General features: G+C 36.3%; 1 protein-coding gene across 4 annotated transcripts in view; it reads left to right on the forward strand.

Moving 5' to 3' along the window:
- RAPGEF2 (Rap guanine nucleotide exchange factor 2) overlaps window positions 1-21,364 on the forward strand; it is a 184,465-nt gene that overhangs the window by 117,115 nt on the left and 45,986 nt on the right. For all 4 annotated transcript variants that reach the window (XM_061991977.1, XM_061991975.1, XM_061991978.1 and 1 more), the window contains one exon: window positions 17,031-17,162. In XM_061991977.1, the coding sequence (XP_061847961.1) occupies window positions 17,031-17,162 (132 nt within the window). The remainder of the gene's footprint in view (window positions 1-17,030; window positions 17,163-21,364) is intronic.

A 21,364-nucleotide genomic window follows, 5' to 3' on the forward strand; every position in this document is an offset into this window, starting at 1 on the left:
TATTATTTTATAAGCCAAACAATAAATGTGACCTTGGATAGTTATTTATCCTGTGTGTGAGCATCATGCAGTACTAATAAGACATGGGAAAGATACGTGTGATGTTGTGATCAGATGGCTATGCTTAGTAAGCTGAACAATCTGAAGTGGCATTAGACCTGGATATTTTTGTTTATATCTCTGGAAAAAGAGATACGAAAAAGATTTCCAACTACTTAATAATCGATTAGCTACTGTAGCTGCTGATGATTGTGGTTTTGTTCATCTTAATGAATTGCATCACACTGGGACTTGACACAGATACTTTCTGTTAGACATCTTTATTTTTATCACTTACTGAAACCAGACTTCTGATTTGTCTGCTTCCGACTTACTCATTTCCTTTTAATTAGTATATTTTGTAAAAAATATCCTCCCTGACCAATAAGAGTGGATTTTTCATGTGATTACTAAGAGTTTCCTCTCTTAATGATGAATTATGGTGCAGTCCTTAATTGCATGAACATGTATCTTCCACAGGATTCATCTCAAGATGGGTAACTGGTTTAATGAGCAGCGGTTGGTTACTTTGGGCTAACTTAATTGCCGAAAAGGATAGATTGTTTCTGTGGGGTACAATTCAAGTCCTATTCAGAAAATGAGAGCACGATTTTGTGGTTTTTTTTCTTCAGTGGCTTTTTAAGGTGTTTGTAACGACAATGTTCGTGTGATTCATTAAAGTGAGCTGGGGACGTTATCTTAATTTTTCAGGTAGCTCTGCTGAAGAAAATTTTGGGCAAAAAGGACAGAACTCTGAGAAGTTATGATGCTTATTCCTCAACATAGCTAGGCTTAATTAAATGTTCATAGTATGGATTTTCTTATTTGAATTGGCCCCATTCAGGCACCCCTAGCCTAATGATCATCTCAAAGACTGATTTTTAAATGACTTTGCCTGACATCCTACCAGAGATCTGTGGTAGAGTCTGGCCAAGTTCCTGTTCTCCAGGACAATATTTAGCAGCATATTTTCTCAAAAGCTTATAAATGGCATAATTTGGGTCATTTCATAGGAATGACAGTGAATACATTAGTGACCTGTAGATATAGCAATGAAAGCGTTCTTGGCACATAGGAGATGTTCTGCCATCTTTCTGTTACTGTTTGAAGGCCTGGGGATTGCACAACATATTGGAAGGAAGGGGAGCTGGAAAGCTATATCCCAAAATTTCCACCATCTATACGTACATTGTGCGTATGTGCACAAAACTGCTTTCTCCACATTCTCAAAATTTTGTAGCCAAGATTTTTTCAGGTCAGTGTGGATAGTCAGTGTAGAAGGTCTCACAGTAGGACATTTGTTTAGCAAGTTTATGGGACAGGAAACGTTCACACCTCGCAATCAGAATAAAGAGACTGATGTACTAAGTATTACTGGTTTTGCTTTGCGTTCTAAGGTGGCCAAATCCAGTGGTGATGTTGGAGTGCTTGAAAAGTTATGATAATGTATGCTGAAGGGTGTCATTGGTATTTGCAATATGGGTGTGGACCTGAAAAGTAAAGTCATGTTCTTCCAAAAGGCTGTTTTGAAACCAACAGACTAATGGTATTTATCATTACTGAGTTGTAGGCACTCCTGCCTGATCTTCAGGTATGCTGAAAATCCCTCTGAAATTGAGACCTACTGATATTCAGCATCTAAAAAAACTCCAAACAAACAAAAATCCAAATGTCAAAAGAAACAAAATATCCTAAATCCTTTAAGGTCTGTTGATTTGCTTCTTATTTTACAAGTTAATAAAGACACAGGAATAATATACGCTCTAAAAAGTAGGAGATAATGGACTGCACTGTGCAAAGTAGTGTAGGTTAAAAATATCAGGGAATTAGCAGTATGCATGTAGTTTATATTGAAGTCTGTTGTTGGAAACGAGCATAGTCAGCTAAATAAATCTGGTGACTTAAGTTGATTTTTGTGACCTGCACAATGTTTGTGCTTTGTTGCAAAATACTGACTGCAGAGTTTTAAACAGTAGTACTTGACGCTTATTCTTGAACAATTTCCAAGTGATGTAAACCTTAGTAAATACGTTCCAGCAAGGTGAAGTAAATTAGATTTTTTGAAATCTCATTTTTAACGACCTAAGTCAAGGAATCTCAAATTGTGGTATGCAAAAAAATACATGGCTTGCAAGAGGATTCGCAGCTGCTTTCAATTGTGTTGCACGTTTTGGTAGTTGTAATTGTTTTTGTTCCTACCCCAGTATGCAAAAGTGAGGGGAAGTGCCCCATATTCCATATCTGATGCTGAGATGACCTGAAGCTCATCTGCAAAATACTTCTGTACTTGTTAGCTTTACAGATTGTCTGCAAAATCTAGGATGCATCAAGAAAAGTGTAGCCAGCAGGTCAAGGGAGGTTCTTCTCCCACTCTACTCTGGCCTGTTGAGGCTTCATCTGGAGTCCTGTGTCCAGTTCTGGGCTCCTCAGCTCAAGAGGGACAGAGAACTTCTGGAGAGAGTGCAGTGCAGGGCCACCAAGACGATCAGGGGACTGGAACATCTTTGATATGAGGAAAGGCTGCAGGAAGTGGGGCTGTTTAGTGTGGAGAAGAGGAGATTGAGGGGAGATCTTATTGACATTTATAAACATCTAAAGGGTGAATGTCAGGAGGTTGGGACATGCCTTTTTTCTATAGTAGATAGCAACAGGGCAAAGGGTAATGGGACAAAGCTGGAACACAAAAAGTTCCACTTAAATATAAGAAAAACTATTTCACTCTGAGGGTGATGGAGCAGTGGCACAGGCTGCCCAGAGGGGTTGTGGAGTCTCCTTCCCTGGAGGTCTTCAAGATCCACCTGGACATGTTCCTATGTAAACTGATCTAGGTGAACCTGCTTCTGCAGGGTGGTTGGACTAGATGAACTCTAAAGGTCTCTTCCAACCCTATCATTCTATGATTCTGTGAAAATCAATGAAATATCAGAAGATAGCTGCATGTGATTTAACAATACAAACAAGCACAGGAACCATGATTTCTGATTTCTAAACTATTATTGGATAAATACTTAAACTGTGTTTGGACCATCAGTGCTCTGGGGATAATGAATGACATTGATTCTGGAAACTCTTCAGTATAATTTTTTTTAAGCTTGCTTAAAGTTTGATTTTCTTCAACTGTCTCCAAGTGTTTTTCTTATTCCTTGGTGTATTCAAGGCTTTACATTTCTATAAATTAGGCCTTAATAGCATCCTTGATGTTTGGAAAGCTGAACTAATTTTGGTAACCCTTCATTAAAAAAAGCAGTGTGATTTTTTTTTTTTTTTGACTGAAATACAAGATTTTTGGCATCTCAGTAATTTTTTTTTAAGTCTGATTTTTATTCTCAATATCTTATCTGCAGCAGCAGATGTATAACTAGATTATTAATGCTTTTCACTTACTATCATTGATGCACTCTTGATAGCATTCTCTAAATTTAAGAATAGGGAAAAAAAAGAATTGATAGTAAGGAATTCATGCAGATATGGGTAATATTGAAGTAGTGTTTCCACTGTTCTTTATTACCAATAGATGAGAAGTACTGTTTATTGTGAAGACCCTAAACGATAACTATAGTTAAGGGTTTGCGAAAAATGAAGTTTTAATATCTCAAGATTTACCCTTGGCCGAAGAACCTTGTACCTGCCACACTTCATTTTCCATATTGTATTTAAGAGTTTGGTAGCTGAAGTGCAAGAGAAGCATGGGATGACCCCTGCAGGTTTTTTAGGTTTCTAACCTCTCTGTGCTTAACAGATCAATGTTACAGAAATGGTATTGGCACTCATAGGGTATCCCAGTAATAGATGGTTGATGGTGGTTGTAATTTTGTCAGCTTGGCCAAAGCCTTTTTTTGCATTCATTTTGAGATGGTGGCGATTCAGCTAAGAACCACAGGAAGAATAAACTGTACTGAAAGGGGTCTCCACTGAGTGTGTTGCTTGTGAAAGCTCATCCTATGCATAGGAGATGGAGTTTGTGAATATTTTCATTCCTTCCTAAACAAGTGTCTGTATGGGAATACTAGAAGGTCAGATAAAGGACAACAGATTGCAAAGCTTTTATTTGGGTGATGTTGAAGGTAAATAGCCTTATGTTAAGTAGCATCTGACCCAAACAGTCCTGCTACTTACTCCTTAATACAGCCTAATACAGATACAGGGCTAAAGATGAGGTATTGCCTGGTTGGTTGGTTTGTTTGTTTTTTCTTGGAAAGGATGAAGTATCACAACAATTGCATTTGGTGAAATGACTGGAAGATAAGGTGAAGTTTTGTGTAGGTGTTGTTTATAACTTACAGTTGGGATGCTGGACTTAGTTATTAGACTAGTACAGTACGGTAATATGTGAGAATGTGGGTCCAGCCTTTGGCTTCATCTGTCTTTTCAGGTCACTCTCACTCCAAATGTGAAACTTGCTACCATGAACTAACCTCACTGTATTTAATTAACTTGGTATTCTCTACTTGGCATAATCCATAAGCTGGTCAAGAAGCTAAAAATAAAGGCATTGGTCTTTTTGTGATCCATGGTCTCCATTGCAAATGTTGGAGCATGAAATCCCAGCATGCTTAGTTGCCTGTTCATGAAAAGTGAAATAAGATTTTCCTAAATGGGGAGTTGCCTGCTAAATCTCACAGCTTGGACTGTCCAGTTTTCTAGCTCTCCCTGAATTCTGTGCTATAGTCACTCAAGTTGTATCTCCTGTAATATGCCATTCTTACCAAAGCCTGTCTGGAACACCTTAAAAAAGACATAAAATAATTTGATCTGCTACAAATTTCAGTAAGTCCTGTGCTTTATGATCCCTGTGGTGGGTAGTGGATGTGGGAGTCTGAGCTCTGCACCTTTACTTTAGAGGGGCTTTCCAATTTCTGTTTTTTTTTTTTTCCTTGCATGTCTTCTGAGTTCCAGTTTCATTACTACTGGAAATGACAACAGAAATCTCTGAACCACTTGACAAAACATGAAAAGTTTGCCTTGAAAGTGGTTGTGACTCTACACTGAAATATAAGCATACCTCCATGGTGTTTGCAGCTTGTAATGGAGATGACACTTCTTTGGACAGGGAATATGAAAACACCAGCCTTCTTTTTCAGACGTGAATCAAGAGCCAATTGTTTTTCAAAGTAGAAAAAAGCACACTCCAGAAGTGCAAATTATTACATTACAGCTGCATTTCCTATCTGATAAGTTGACAAATGCTATGACAATGGTAAAAATGTACCTTCATGTAGCACTTATAACTTTCTATCTGTAGGTAACTTGTGTTGGCTTGTGGCCAAAGCTGATGTTTGGCAGCAGTAATGCATGCCCTTGGTAACTGCAGTTACCTGATCTTCAAGGTATATGGACAGCCAGGAACCACACTGTAAACCCAGATAATAACCCAGTGGTCAAAGTTCCGCAGCCTATGATTTCTTTCACTCAGTCTGTGAATATTGTCTCATCGAATAGCAACCTTTCAGCTTGCTTTCTTACAAGCATGAGTGCTGTATGCTGGTGATTTGGACATAATCATGGGGCAGGATTTATTAGTTTATAGCCTGACTCCAAACTGTGATTTTGCAAGTAAGAAAAATGGATTAAAGCTCTTTTTTTTTCCTCCTCTGAACAATGATTTTGTAAAAATTACATCGTTCTATTTTGTAGGTCTGCTCCCTTTGTGTATTTAGTCATATTGCCTTGCTTTATAGTTAAAAATAGGCCTTTACTGATCTATGCTACTGTTATTCCTGCAGAGCCAAAAGAATGGGAGCTGGGTTGTGGTGTTAAAACTCTATCCATAGCATTGTTTCCTAAATGCCTATCTGCTGCTGTGTGCATGCCAACCTAATGAGTGCTGTAGAACTTATATAAGCGTCAGGAAGGTCTAACTGAGATGATTTGAAAGGGAATGTTAATGCCTGAAAAAGAGAATATGGCAGCAGAAATGGACCACAAATTTAATATTTGTAGTGGGATTGATGTCTTGAAAATGGGGTGATGAAGGACATTGTACTTCAGACCTGGATATGTTTGGTTGCAATTGGAAAAAAATCATTCTTGAATTTGATAAATCTAAACTGAATTGTGGAAATGATTTCTTAGCTATGTCACAGGTTTGTGGAACCATCAACCCTGTTCTTATTTTAACCCAACTACATTCTTTTTATGCTCTTGATTTGTTTTTTATTCTTATGCATAAGCAGCTAAAGGTGCTTCGAAACTTGCATTGTACACACTCTGCCTCTGCTGCTTCACCCGTCAGGGTAAAATTGACCTCTAAGTCTTAAATGTATTCCTGATAACAAGCTAGGAAAAAAGATCTTCCAAATCCTTGGCAGACAGTAGCTCTTTACTCTTCTGGATTTCTCAGGAAAGAGCCAGATGTCAGACTTGGCTGTGTCTCCCTGGTGTGCTTGCCTTTTTCAGTTTTGACCCACATCACCAGTGAATTTTTTGTCTAGATTTTTGGCATTTGAAGAAGCAGCTGACTATAGGGGGCTTATGTTTGAAATATCCATAAATAATGTAGAAGGAGCTATTTTTTGTTGTCCTCACTTTTAAGGAACTACGAGGAAAAAGAAAATGCATGAATTTATGGTTTTTGGAGCCTTTGTAAAGTGTCCTAGTTAAATAATTAATTCCTCATCTGGAAGTGGTAGTCCACTGAATTTTTTAAGGCAACAGAGAAGGCTCATATTTACTACTTTAAAAGTGAAGCTGTTCACAGCTGTAGGAGTAAAAAAAACCCCAACACAAATGAAAATGAAGACATAGTTTCTGTTGTTAACTGTAGGAGCCTATATGTACCTCTTCTTGCCTGTTGGCATATGACTTCTGTAAATGTTTTCTGTTGTTTGACTCCAGGGATTTCTGTCTGACTCAGACTTGCTCATTTCCAAAAGAAGAGATTTTTAGTTGCCTTCCCCCCCTCCCCAATTTTGTGAAAAGATGAGAGATTTCTTGTACTGCAGAGCAAAGAATTTGAAATATTTGTCCCTGAATACAGAAGGTATTCCAAAATAAATAGTTATGAAAGCATAGTTTCATAAAGTGTGCATGTCAGCAGTAGTATACAGAATCTTGTTATTTTTCCTGTTGAAGGAAGAGACTGTTTAGATAGTTAAATGTTGCTTCTACACCTGCCACTTCCATTAGTATTGTACCTTATTATTCTTTCTGGTAACTAGGGAAAAGTAAATTTAGGAATTCCTGAGTTAGTGATATGTTTGGTTTACTTTTGTTTTTTGATTGGAGATTCAGTGTTCCAGCTGTGGCTTTGTTCAGTTTAGCATGCAGAGGTAATGTGTTTAATATAATAAGTGACTAAAATGTCTACCATTTTTATGAGAGAAAGTAACATTCTTAATCGCTTGCATCATAGGGTATTTGCTTGCATCATAGGGTATTTGTTGTAGCAAAGACCATTCTAGTACTGTCATACATCAGTTGTTTACATTTGGCTCTCAAATTTTCTGGTCATTGCAAGGTGACCTAATGCAGTAGGTCATGTAAATGCATACATCCTAGGTCTCTATAGCTTATCTTCTGGTAGATTGGAGAAATAAAGATCAACTTAAACTGGTTGTATTTGTAGAATGGGCTTCAGTTATTGGTTCTACTATTTCCACTTTATTTCTGTGCTGGTTATTTCATTCTGTAGCTTGGCCATCTCTGATTTAAAATCTCTTCCTAAATAGACACCACTGAAATATTTTATTATGCCAGTAGACTATATAACCTTTTTCCTCCTACTTCTAAGGAAGTATATAAAAAAACAGACTGGCCTCAGATTGTTCTGCTTGAAGGAATGACATTGATCTGAAATGGATTTTCTTAGTCGCCACCATTAGACACTGTTGCACAGTACGTTTGTAACTGTATCTAGCTTCAGTTTGAAAGCCTTTTCTACCACAGATCCTGTTGAGCCTGGTTTTGAAAATCTCTGTGGTTCATTAGATAGGAACTTTCTTTCATTTCATTAACCTTTGCACCTGCATTGCCTTTTATTGGAAATATTTGTTTTCCTTCCTTTCTATTTCTACATAGTGATCATACACTCTCAACTTCACCTGAATAAGCCATGCTGCTCTTGCACTTTCTCAAATAGTATTTTTTCTTCTTCTAAGAATCCTGATAGTTCTCTGAATCTGTGTATGTGTATGGCTTTAAGTCATTGTGTATTAAAAACATGCAGCTGGGAGAGTGTGCTACATTTCTACATAACCTCCTGGGACCATGGAAAAGAGCCCAGAACTACTGTATTTCTGGATGGTGCATGCTGTGATTTCATTGGCCTCTCTGTCTGCTGCATCATGTTAACAGTTCAGTCACCTTCTGATCAGCAAATACGCTGAAACTCTATATGAGGCATACATAAACATCGCCTCACATACTTTAAATGTCCTGCAGGATTTGAAACATTTTACTGGAAAAGGTTTGAAATAATGTTTCCTGTAAATATATACCCACAAAAAATTCTCTTGAACTTTTTTTCTTTTACATCCTTAGGCATAAATCTTTCGTCTGATTTCTTGTGGAAGCCAAACTTGTGACCAGATTCTTTGTTCCTTCCTCTCCCACAGTTACTTGTAACAGGCAAAAGAGTTTAAAATTTAACCTTATAGATTTCCAAAATTATGAGAGTAGGCCTTTTACTTTCCATCTCAGTAGTAGTTCTCAACATATTAAACGCCATAACAGCCACAAAGAGGAAGTACTTAGAAGTATCTAGCTGTGGGAAAAACATCAGCTGGAACATGCATTATGTTTGTATGAAAATCAGTTATCCCCAAGAGATATCTGCAAAGCCAGACTTTACTAGTTGTTTGTTCTCCATACCTACTCCTATTAAGTTATGGGGAGCTTTCACTGAAGTTCATCAGTTGAGCTCAGTTTTTTATGCTTCTACCCTAGAGATTTCAAAAGTCAATTGAAATGCCTCAGAACGTTTTTTTCCTTCAGCCTAAGCTGCAGTTGCCGTTGAATGCCTATCCCTAGTTGTCAATTTTCATCATGTATGTTTCCATGACATGAATTCTCTTCCCAGTTTTGTTCAGTGTTTTGAGGAAGCCGTTCATTCATGTGTGGGCCTGGGCTATGCAGACTTCTGTTAGAGCTTTAAATATAGCTGCCTGGTGAAGCAGTGGGTTACTGGCCAGAGTGATGTGGTATGTCCTTGTAAACATGCAGATATAGTATAGCATGCTGGAAATTTTGCATTTCATACTTTGAACTGACTACTGTTCAGGGATAGGATCTGATCTGAATTGCAGACGTTTACAAACCAAACCAATCAATATAAAATACTATGTACTGTTAGTGAAAATAGAGGAAGAAGAGCTGTAAAGCCTTCATGTCTAATTCTGCAAGGTTTCGCTTCCACTACATTGTTTGTGAAAAATTTTAGCAGATAGATGGAAAAAAAATAATTCAGCAATTCAGTGGAAGATACAGAGACACAGATCTCCTCTTGTGTAAAAGAGATGAGCAAAAACTGTGTTCTCTGTAAAATCAGCTTATCCCATGCATATAGTATCACTTTTTTATTAAGGGTTGGTGAGGTAAAATGACTTATGTTGGGAGAGGAGACACCAGGTTTCTCCACATGGTTGAGGTTGTAAGAAAATTGTTTGTACTTAAATGTATGTCCACAGTCAAAATGGTGGTAGAACAGTCTTGTTTTTTTTGATCCCTGGAGCAGAACTGCTGTGACTTTAAAAACCACCTGCATCTAAAAGTACTATCCTCTGTTGCCCAATGAATAAGTTTGAATTTTACCAGGTGTTTTCTGAATGAGACTGACTTCTCGATCAGATTCTAGATAAAAATGCATTGATCATGCAGATTTATTACTATTCATTTTAAGCATGTTATAATGGTTTGAGTTTAGAATTTCAAAACCCTGAGAAGAACTTTGAAAAATTTAGTATTCTTTAGTTCATTATTATTTAGTTCGATTTACTAGGATTTAGTTCAAATATCTTCTGCTTTTTAAAATTTCATATTCTCACTTCATAGTCACTCTAAATATGTGTAGGATACATTTTTTCACCTTTTAAAAAAAATTTACATAATTTGAGCTGATGCTAATAAACTGATATTTGTGTTTGCAGAATGAATGTTGTCAATATCATATTTCCTAAAGAAGGACCTTTTGAATATCAAGTGCTGCATTGAATCTGAGTCACAAATGCTGTCAAAAGAATAGACAAATACTAACAGATCTAGTCTTACAACAGAGAGTGGTGAGAAAGAGTGTGTGCCAGTGATGCATTTCATACTTTTCTTTTGAAAAAAGTTGTCCCCGAGAGTTTTTCTCCATTCCCCAGATACCCACTTTATATTTCACCACCTCTGTCCCTCTGCAGAAGTCAATAATCCTTCAAACAAAGAATCATTATGTTCAATGCATTAAATGCTCAGAGGATTAGCAGCTGAGAGCTGTGAAATGTATAGTAAGTGACAGTCACTATGTCTTGTCAGGAAAACAAAACGAAGTTCCTGTGTACTAGCTCTGTCTTGCTCTCTCTCTGAGACCAGCAGATCATGTTGCATTAGCTTAAACCTTTGAATAGCTTTCCGGGGAGATACCTATAGCAAACTATAAATGCAGGAGAATATGAAAAGTTTGCCAGGAAAGATCCTTGTAATGCCCATCTTTTTGCTTTATCTTTACTCTGTATGTAAACAATTACTTTAACAGCAAGAGTACCCAAATGCCATATTTTCAGAACGTGGACTGTGTCTTATGTGGTACTCCAGATGAAGAACACTTGAACCGCAGTTTCACATAAAGCCGTCCATTTGAGGAAAGTGTGGAGATTCAAAATACATAAGATACTGTTGTCATACATGAGTCAGAAGGTTTTTATTTAACTCTTGCTGAAGTTTTCACAGAAAATGCATAGAAACTTCATGTTTACTATCCCACCTTTAAGTACAAGGAAATCCTGCTTCCATGAGAATTTTGCTTTCATTTCAAATGTATATAGTGTAAACTTTATTTTAAATATAACTCTGCAATGAACATGTCAGCCTGCATTGTGCCTGTAGACAGAATTGGTAGAAATAACTTTATTATTCGTAATTACTTACATTGACTGCTGTGTTTGAAATCATTGAACAATAAAAATTTTTTCTCTGCCTCTATTGGTTAGTTTAAGAATTATATTGAAATACCATATTGATGAGTATCCACCATTATTAGAAGTATTTCTTCCTTCAGTCATTAAATATAATAAATCTAGATATATCCCTAAAATGCATACAACAGACTTACAGGAATTTAATGTAAAAAAGAACATTTACACAAAATACTGAAATAAAACATTACCAAATTGGTGGGGTACTGAAGGGTACTATATTGGTCATCTAAACTCTTCAAAACATTTCAAAATTTCCATCTTGGTGGGGGAAAAAAATGGGAAAGACTGAGGCATAGCACTTTCCTGCTGTTGGTCTTTGTGAAAGGATAGAGAATACCAAAATACTTTCATTGCAATTTATTTGTTTAGATTTATGGGACTGGTCATCTATAAAAGAAATAAACTTTTTTCTTTTTTTTTGTACGAGTGGCTTTTATTATTTTATTAGCAAAGAGATACTGTAGAATAAGTGCTGTGATGCATGTGTTCAGAGGCTGAAGAATCAGTATTTGCTTGTGTTTCTTGGATTTTAGGAAGTGGAAATAAATTATAAAAATAAAAGAGGTATTTTGCGTTGTCCTGTGTATCTCAGTGGCACCTAATTACCTATAGGATTATTTGTTGGGAATTGTATAACGGAATATTACACCTTTGCTCTCCTAAATTCTATCTTCGCACATGTACTTCAGTCACCTTGCAGGCTTTATAAATCTGTCATAAAGTGCTGAACAGCCTTCAGTAGAAGACCTTTTTTACGAAATGCTTACTGATATATTTACTCTACAATAAATGATACATTGGAGCTCTCCAACCAGCATTTTTTTTTGTATTTTGGAATTATATTTGTGTCTATATTTTTGCCTTTGGTGCATTTACACTTCTTGTTTTCATTTTAAACTGCATTTATAAAAAATAAGCCCAAACCAAACAACAAAAAAAACCCCTGAGGAATGCCATTTTAATGAAGAAAGGGTTTTTGTATTATTTCACTCATGTTTTCACTCATACCTTTTTATGATAGACCTGAAGAATTTAATGTTTTTGTCTTGAAAATATTCTGAATAGTTGTTTTTTTTTTGTTGTTAAATACTGTTTTAGTAGGATGAGTCCAATGATTTTTTGAATAGAAGTTGCATAGAATGAAGTGGAGCTCAAGCATTTGGCCAAGAGACTAAGAGCCCAGCACAAACCCATAAGTAGCATGTATATTCATTGTCTTTTGCAGTACAGAAAGGCACGCTCTAGGGTAGGAGAAAATCATGACGTTCTTAAAATAGGAGGAACATATTCAGAGCAAAGTAATTGTTCACTTTGCATGCATAAAATGGTGACTCACTTTGAGGGTGGAAGTAATAAAATGCTGCTTTTAAGTTATTGTGCAGCATAAAGTGGAGATACCTCTTTGTTCTTAAGATAGTTTCACAGAATTGTTTTAAATCATTTTATGGTTTTCAAGAAGTAAAAGCACAAAGCTCTCAGAAGTGCTGTTTTTCCTCTTCACGTGCATATAAACTGTTAAAATGTGTGCATGCGTGCACACTTATTGAGTCATATGTATATTTATAAAATAGTATTTTATCCTCTGTCAGTTTAAGATTAGGGCTTTGGTGTTAACTACTTTTTTGGTTCATGTTTCCTATTAAAAACTTTTTACTGTGATATGTCATACTTAATTACTTCTGTGCATATGTAGCCATAACATTTTACATCTAAGAAGTCTGTTCTGAAAATAGATGTTTCCAACCTCTACAATTCTGTCACACTATAAGGACAGTTATCTGACCCTTTAATGACTATTGATTGTTTATTGTAGTGTAATGAAACTATATTTACTTAAGGAGAACTCATGCATTTATTTCTCTAAATTACACTGCCATGTTTTTACACTGTCTGCTAGTTCATTTTTATATTGAGACTCCAAGTTCAGTAACAGTTAAGAAATTACAGTTACAAGTTAAGTAACTCTTCAGTAACAGTTAAGAAATATTGTAGTTGCTGGCTTCAGCAAAGCCATAGTTTCGTGTTCTCCCAGAAAAATAAGTGCTCGTTATGTAAAGTACGCAAATTGCTTCTGTTCCTTATTACTTTGAATGACCCCTAAAAACTTGCCATCTTTTAATGAAAATGGAAAACAAGATGAAAATATGTCTTTGGTTCTGATGCCGTTTGTGGTGTCTTTAGTTTGTTATAGCAGATGCTATTGAGACAAAGGGCATGTCCTTAGACTTTCTCATATCCCTGCATGATCTAGAGGAAGAGGTATGTGTTAGATATCTAGGCTGCATAGGCTTTAAAACATTACAGGAATATGTTTATTTTTACTGGGATACTAAGGTCAATGCTAAATTAGTGAATGGAACAATAACTGAATACAAGCACTGAACGCTAAAAAAAATCATAATGAATATTATGATATTCAGTAGCATATTGAATATACCTTACAGTGATGTTAACTGCATTATGTTTCCCAAAAGCAGAATTGTTGTTCCTAGACATTTTTCACTGGCACAGTTTCGTGAAGTAGTTTTCTAATCATGGTCCTCTGCAAGAAAGGAATTACATGTCTACCCAATGATTTAAGCCAGACAATTCTGTGCTGGTTGCTGCCACTATTGAGGTTGTTGAACGTTTCATTTTATTCTTGATTTTTCTACCAAAGCCATTTACCAAAATTGTGTGTCAGGTGTGCCAGGTGTGGCCCTTGTGTAGAAAATTCAAGCATATGTGGTTTTGCATTGTCATCGGTGCCTTACTTTTCCTCATTGTGTACAACTCTGTACATTAAATGTTTTAGGTAGCAGTATGTAACTAAGATAGAAATGCATGTATTTCTCACACGTACTTATCTTTTAATTTTGCTCATAATTTAAATGTTTCAGCATATTTATTTATTTATTATTTTAATCGCATAGCTTCTCATCTTAACTTATTACCTTAACTTATTTGGGGGTAGGGCAGTAGGAGTGGATGCCGCTTTTGGGCATGTAGCACAGAGATGTGGTATTCTGCAAAGATGTGAGCATGTGCTTTGTGCTTGTGAATGGTCCTGTTTGATTAGGATCAAAGTGACTAGTTAGGTTGCCCTAAGTAAAATACCCGCTTCTGGTCTTCTGCTGTCACCACTTGGCAAGTGCAGTTCATGCAGCATGGCTTTGACTTGAGGAGTTATTCTCAAACCAGTAATCACCAAACGTTCAGCTGATTGTCTACAGCCAAAAAAAACCCATGAGGCTTGCTTTTGTTTGCAGTATGTTTCATCAGTTACTGTGGGATCCCTTGCCTCTTCCTATTTATTGCCTGTATACAAAGCATAAATCCTTGCTGTTTGTTTAAACTACTAAGTGCAGTCATTATATTAAACACAGCTTGATTTCATTTTTTAACATACTAACTGGATTTACTTTGATATAAAACTCTGAAGAATTGTTATTGCATTGATAAAAAAATAAATGCAGTTGTTAATGCTGTGGAGATATTTGTAGGGCACTGAAAAATTGAATGTTTTTGGCTGGGTGCAAGACTGTGTTGCCATGCCCTTCCCTATGGAGTTAATATTTATTTGGGATTGAAATAGTTATTACTTTATAAAATGTAAAACTCTCAACATGAATTATATTTGTTATCATTACATGTGTGAATCTTAAATGATTTGTGCATGTATCTTAAAGTAATAGGTAGGATTTCTCCTTCAAGATAAACCTGGACTGCTTTAATTCTAAGACATTGTACTTTTAGGAGTAGTCATTGACACAGTGGGGAAGCTTTGCTTTGGTAGGTATTCTACCAGTGGAATGTATATTTATTGATAGACTATCTAAAATTATGATAAAAAGTGAATACAGTGGCCTGAATATCAGTATATACAAAGTTTTGTGATCATTCAAACTTAGAAATTGATGAAGAAAGTAGCAGAGACAATAGATGCTATAACTAATGCCCTCCTTAATGCTGTATTTTCCCCTGTGATATATCAACAGTGGTGAGCATAACTGGATTTTTCTGGAGGCATCCACGGCTGTATGCATTAGAGTATTGCTTTGCTTAAATGACCTTCCTTTGTTGATTGATATATGAAGATCAACTCCAGCTCTGGGCTTACTGAAGATTTTTTTAGCATTATTGTCTGGCTCCTGTTTTTAGCCCCTCTTTCAGATAAAATATTCATAGAGTCATAGAATGGTAGGGTTGGAAGGGACCTTTAGAGATGATCTAGTCCAACCTCCCTGCAGAAGCAGGTTCACCTAGATCAGGTCTCATAGAAACATGTCCAGGTGGGTCTTGATCTCCAAGGAAGAAGACTCCAGAACCCCTCTGGGCAGCCTGTGCCACTGCTCCATCACCCTCACAGTAAAATAGTTTTTTTCTTCTACTTTAATTAAATCAAAATATTAAGAAAGATTAAAATGTGCTGATTTTTGCTGCCACTGGTGCAATCATGCTGCCATAAGGAAGAAATCCTTTCCAGATGAATAGGAAATTCCAGTCAGTCAAAATTTCCAGTCAGTCAAAATCTGGACTAAGATTTCCAGTTGTTTGTGCTTTTCACCACAAATCCTAAAGCCAAGGTTATTTCAGGGCACGTTCTATAAACAGACTTAAACCAGGCAAACAGCAGTAAAATCATTCAGTATCTTTAGCTATATTGAGCTAAGAATTTTCTCAAGCACACTCCCTTGTGACTTGCAGGTATCTTTTTTCATAACCTTTTTTCCCAATCTGCTTATTATGTCTTAGTGCCGAATGATCTCTTTTCTTCATTTCCATCCAGAGAGAACAGTAATAATACCAAGGTAACATTCTTAACCGACATGGATGGATGCACTGCATATGACATTCTTGATACAAACACACTTCTGTAAAGACTATCTACCTTATCTGAGTTGAAATAGACAAATAAATTAACAAAGGCTTGGGTTTTTTTTGGGTTTTTTTGGTTTTTTTTTTTTTTTAAATGATTGAAAGATTTATTTCATACCAAAAATGATACATTAACATACTTTAAGTAGTGGTAGGATGCAAGCTTATTGGGGAGAGAAGTAATTTGCCCCTGAAATACTGTTTAAGTATTTCTTCATACAGCAAATATTTTCCTTTATCAGAGTTAACTTTCTGCAGTCTGGCAATTTTTACAGTTTTTGAAGGTTTTCATGGGAGCTGTGTGCATGAAACAGTAGTAAAAATATACGTCACAAATTTGGAGGACAACTGTTAAATGATCAAATGTGTTGTCTTGATTTGTTCTTCAGCATCATGTGTGAGCAAACTCATTTCAGTACTGGAGCTCTTTGCAGTTGTGTCAGTCTTCCCATATGTCTTATTTTTCATCGTATTATTTGGCTCAAAGTATAACAACTCAGTGGCTTAGATTTTACTTGTCTTTACTGTGTGTGTCAAGGTCAGAAGCAAAAGGGTTGGCCAAATTCATAGCAGGACTTGCTTTGTTTTTTGGATTTGTTTGTTTTGTGTTGATTTTTTTTAAGTATGTGACTTTACTCACTGTTAATTCCCATTCCACAGGAAACCGTTGATATTGAAATTAGGATAGTATTCATATATGCTTTAATTATATTCAAACCCCATAGCAAGATACTGGAGAGTTTTGGCATAAGGTTTATTGCTTCACTGGTGTGTGTCCTCAGGTGTATGTTTTTTTTAGAAATCTATTTGCAGCAATTTGGCAGTTATTTTGCTGACCTCTGCATGAATTTAAAAAAAAAAAAAAAGCAAAACTGAAACTTTTATGCTGCATTCTCAAGCCCCAGTGGTTTTCTGAACACAAGTACTGCCAGAGAGTAAAGTGTGACATAAATGGTTTTAATTCATTTTGCTGTATATCTACCTCAAATTGTAATGATGCTTTTTCTGCTCCACCTATAGCTTCCTGCAGATTTCACAAAGCTGCACCTTACTGACAGTCTCCACCCACAGGTGACCCACGTTTCATCTAGTCACTCAGGATGTAGCATCACTAGTGATTCAGGAAGCAGCAGCCTTTCTGATATCTACCAGGTAAGACTGGATTGGATGCTGATGGGCGGTGCAATTGCAGACAGTTTTGCTGTTAATAGCTGAACTCCATGCTGTTGCGTACTGTAAGCTTTTGTCTGAAGAAGCACTGAATAGACTTTGAAAACCTAATTTTTGTTTGAATTGTAATAATTTCAGGGTTTTATCGCAGTGTACTAGACCAGACATTTGAAAACTCAGTAAGTAAGCTGCAGCACAGCCACATGGTGTGTGTTGCCATAGCTTATCAGGATCCAAGTCAACAATGTAGAGATTTAGTGTTTTGCAACATTTCAGTGTTGTGCTTCATGAGTTTTGTTTATAATCTGTGACTTTGGGGGAAAATTTTCTGAACTTCAGCATAGAGAGCTAGTGTGGCCTCTCCAGCAAATGTCCATGGTGGGACTTAGGAGGTAAAGAGGTTCTGTTCCTGACTCCAGCACCTCACCTCATCTTTCTGTCTCTCTATTCGCCATATGTATAACAGCAGCTGTGATGTTTACAGGTCAGAAATTCAAAACTATAGATTTATAAATTTGTAATGTAAAGGTATGTTCTTCTTGATGCTGTATTTTACAGTTCTTAGATTGGCTTCAAAATCTAGAGCATATTCAGTGGCAAGGAGAAAGAGATATGTAGTGAGCAGCATATGCTGGCCTGACTCGAGGAGCATAATCCAGTTTCTCCACTGTGTAGAGTCCTGGTGCCAGCCTCTCGATGGTGCTTTCTCCTGACTGTCCTTGGAAAGATAAGGAGATAGAATTGGTGGAATTCTTTTAAGTTGTGATACTTCTGAGAGGGCTTCTTGTCATAAAGCTCCCTGCTCTTCATTTGGAGCAGCTTGAGTGGCTTACTGTGAAACTGATTCAGAGGGTTCCTAGAGCACTTGGGGGATAGTTGTGTTTCCTTAAATATAAATCGAGGAAAAATCTGAAATAAAATAAGGAAGTCTACATCCTTCACTTGATGTTTACAGTTCTTACAATATCAGAGGAAAGTTTGTATTGATAGGAAATTATAGAGATTTATTATTCTGAAAAAAGGAAGAAAATCTAGTTAAAATATTGTTCTATTACAACAGTCATTAAAAATTCACGGGACCACTGCTACATGAAGTATTGTTTACTAGAAGAGGAATAATGTTTTTTGTGGATCCTTTTAAAAATGCACCTGTAGCCATTTAAACAAGGGGAAAAGCATCATCTATTCCAATACATACAAGCCCAGTTATAAGCATAGGTGTAGCATGTAGTCTACTTCAGATGAATAAGCTTGTACGTTTTTCTGTGGAGAACATAGGCTATAAAAAGGTCCCAGTTCAATTTAGACAGTAATTGCAGTAATGCAAAGGTTTATTTTTGTAGAAAGATGTCAAAGTAAGTAGACACTTTAAGCATAGCATATGCCTGTCAAGTGTGTTTGTCAGAATTTCATTTGAAGAGAGGATTATTATTAGGTTTACATGGTGAGAGTGAAGATGATGTAAAATCAGCTTTGTTTTTCAAGTCTTGTGTAGATTTTTTTTCATGCCTTCATTCCAAAGATTTTTTACTTTAATGTAGAAATAACAAGTACCTCTAGAGACACATTTGTAGGTATCATGTAGTTATAGTCATAAAGTTACTTTCTAGATAAGTTATAAGTAAGATTTTGCAAAAAAAAAAAGCAAAACTTTTTAACTGTGAAAAGAATCACTGAATTTCTGGGAAATAAGAAAACCCAAACAAGCAACTGTGAAGAAACTTCAGAGAAGTACTTCTTTATGTAGTCATTAGCCTACATTCAGTTTTGTGGAATTCAGAGGATGCTTGGTGTTTAAAGAGAGTTATGTTTCTTTGAAATATTTGCATGGAGAACATTTACTTTTAAAATGTTCTTTAATTAAAAAGAAAAATCTGTTCTTAAAAAATATTATCTGGTTCCTTCAGTTAATATACAATAAATACCTTCATTTAAAGATGTCTTGACACAGTTGTATTGAGAACTGTGTAATTGTACAATGTCAAACTAATTGTTAAAATAATCTGTGTCCATATCAACATTGAGAAATATAAACATGTATTGTGGTATAAAACCCCACATTTTTCTGTTAATACACATACTTGAAGAAACATTTATTAAGAAAATGTATTTATAAGTTCACTTGTGGAAACTGATAAGGTTCATTAATTCTTTAACTTAATGAATACTTAATTGTTTTGACAATGTTTTCTCATATTAATTTCTGGCCTCAGTTTCACTCATAAAGGAATGTAAGGTAGCAATGTTGTTAAAGTACTGCCAAAAAACCCCTCACAAAAAATAAAATGGCTGTTAATTGAATTTTCTAGGGTCAATTTGAGGATTGAATCAGAAATACATTTTGAAACTGAGAGGTTGGATCACATGTTCTCTCCCAATTGTTTGCCATTTAATTCTCTCCGAAAAACAGTAAACTACCAATTCATTTACATGTTATTTTTTTACTTCAAGCTTAATAGGTCTTGGGCAAAGCTCAATATCATTGTTCTTCTCATTCTTCTTTTCTGTATATAACATTGTTTTTCTGTTTAGTAGGGTGGACTTCTGTTAATTATAGTGAGCTGTAAAACAATGATTTAGAAAGATTGCCATCTTATCTTGCAATTGATAAAATATTTTGTTTTTAAAAATTATATTACTAATTAGATCTTTACTGTTGAAATCTGACCTAATGATATTGTCATGTTTTGCATCCTACTAAATTTTAGTTCTGTAGCTTTAAGAGCAGCTGTTTGCAATGAAAATATGTTCATGGACTTTAAAGATTTTTTTCAATAAATCATGAAGCTGAATCTTCAGATGCTTTCAGCATTGAGCTGAGAATATTTCCTTTTAAAAATTAATGCTGTAACTAAATTTGTTTGTAAAATATTGCACATGAAAGAACTTCTTTTAGGATAAGGAGTACTTATAAAATGAGTAATCCTTTGTGTTTACCCCACCCAAATCTCAAAAATATTTCAGGTGCCAATTAGTAAAATCTTTAAATGCTATTAATTTTATTTTAGGAAATAAGTTCATAAAGTGACTAGCTCTGTAGTGTGGCTGGAGAGGAAGGGGATACTGAATGTTAATAGATTGTGTGCCAGCTTGTATTTGCCAAGAACAATACTTTGCTTCTGTCTTGTATTGACTTTGCAAAGCAAATCATTCACCGCTGCTTCTCCTGTGTGGCTGCTTGCTCTTGCCTCTCATGCTTAGTTCATGCTTCTTATATGGCAGCATATACCTGTTCCTGTATGCTCCTTATACCTGTCATATTTTACCAGATAATTATCCTAGTTTCAGAGTGAGGAGATTTTAGCCCTTGAATGCATGTTATTCCCTCCTCTTTGGTTGGGGAAGGTGGTGTGTTGGCTCAGCTCTTTCCTTTGCTAGCCTTTTTTTGCCTTATCCTGTCCTCAGCTTGGTGGCTTCCTGCCGGCCCTACGTGCCCTCGGGTGTCTGCCCAGCTACTCCGGGCTGCACAGGAAACCAGGAACATCCTTTCTGAGACCCTCCCAGGATGTGTGCAGTGCTTGGAATTTTTCAAGATGTCAGCTTTGTTTTCTCACAAGTCTGATAGCTGTTAGAAGAAAGGTCTACCTTTCCTGAGTTTTCCTGAGGGAGCCCCAACTTTCTTCTCTCAAACCAGAGAGTCCACATAGCCTCTTCCTAACTCTCAGTATGCAAAATAAAGAAGTTCTACCTTAAGATTCAGTCAGTCGTTCTGACTGTATCAGCCTCTGCAGTGTGGGTCTCTGGGTAATGTAAGGATGTATGAAACTGCTCAGGTAAACCTGTGTCCTACTGAACTCCTTCGGACAGTTGTCAAGCTAAGTCCTGTGCAGTACCTTATCACTTCTGATGAGTTCAAGTCCTCTAATCTACTGTGCAGTTTATAGCCTAGGAATAACTTCCAAGTCCTTGTTCTGTGTACCTGTGGCCCAGCAAATGTTGCTCTGTTTTTAGAAAGTCCTGGCAATTAGTTGGCAATAGGGGAGGATGGTGTTCCTGGTATACGTAATGGAGATTGTTACATTTTCCCATCTCTAGTGACAAAAACTACTTGGACAGGCTCCTGTGACAGGTGTGGGCTGCTGTGCTGTAAATTTTGTGGTAGGTAATAAAGGAACAAATATGAGGAGAGTACAGTAAGACTCTTAGGCTGAAGAATTTTTAAGATATTTCATGTCTGTTTGCAC

This window comes from Colius striatus, chromosome 3, assembly GCF_028858725.1.
Source record: "Colius striatus isolate bColStr4 chromosome 3, bColStr4.1.hap1, whole genome shotgun sequence".
Lineage (NCBI taxonomy): Eukaryota > Metazoa > Chordata > Aves > Coliiformes > Coliidae > Colius > Colius striatus.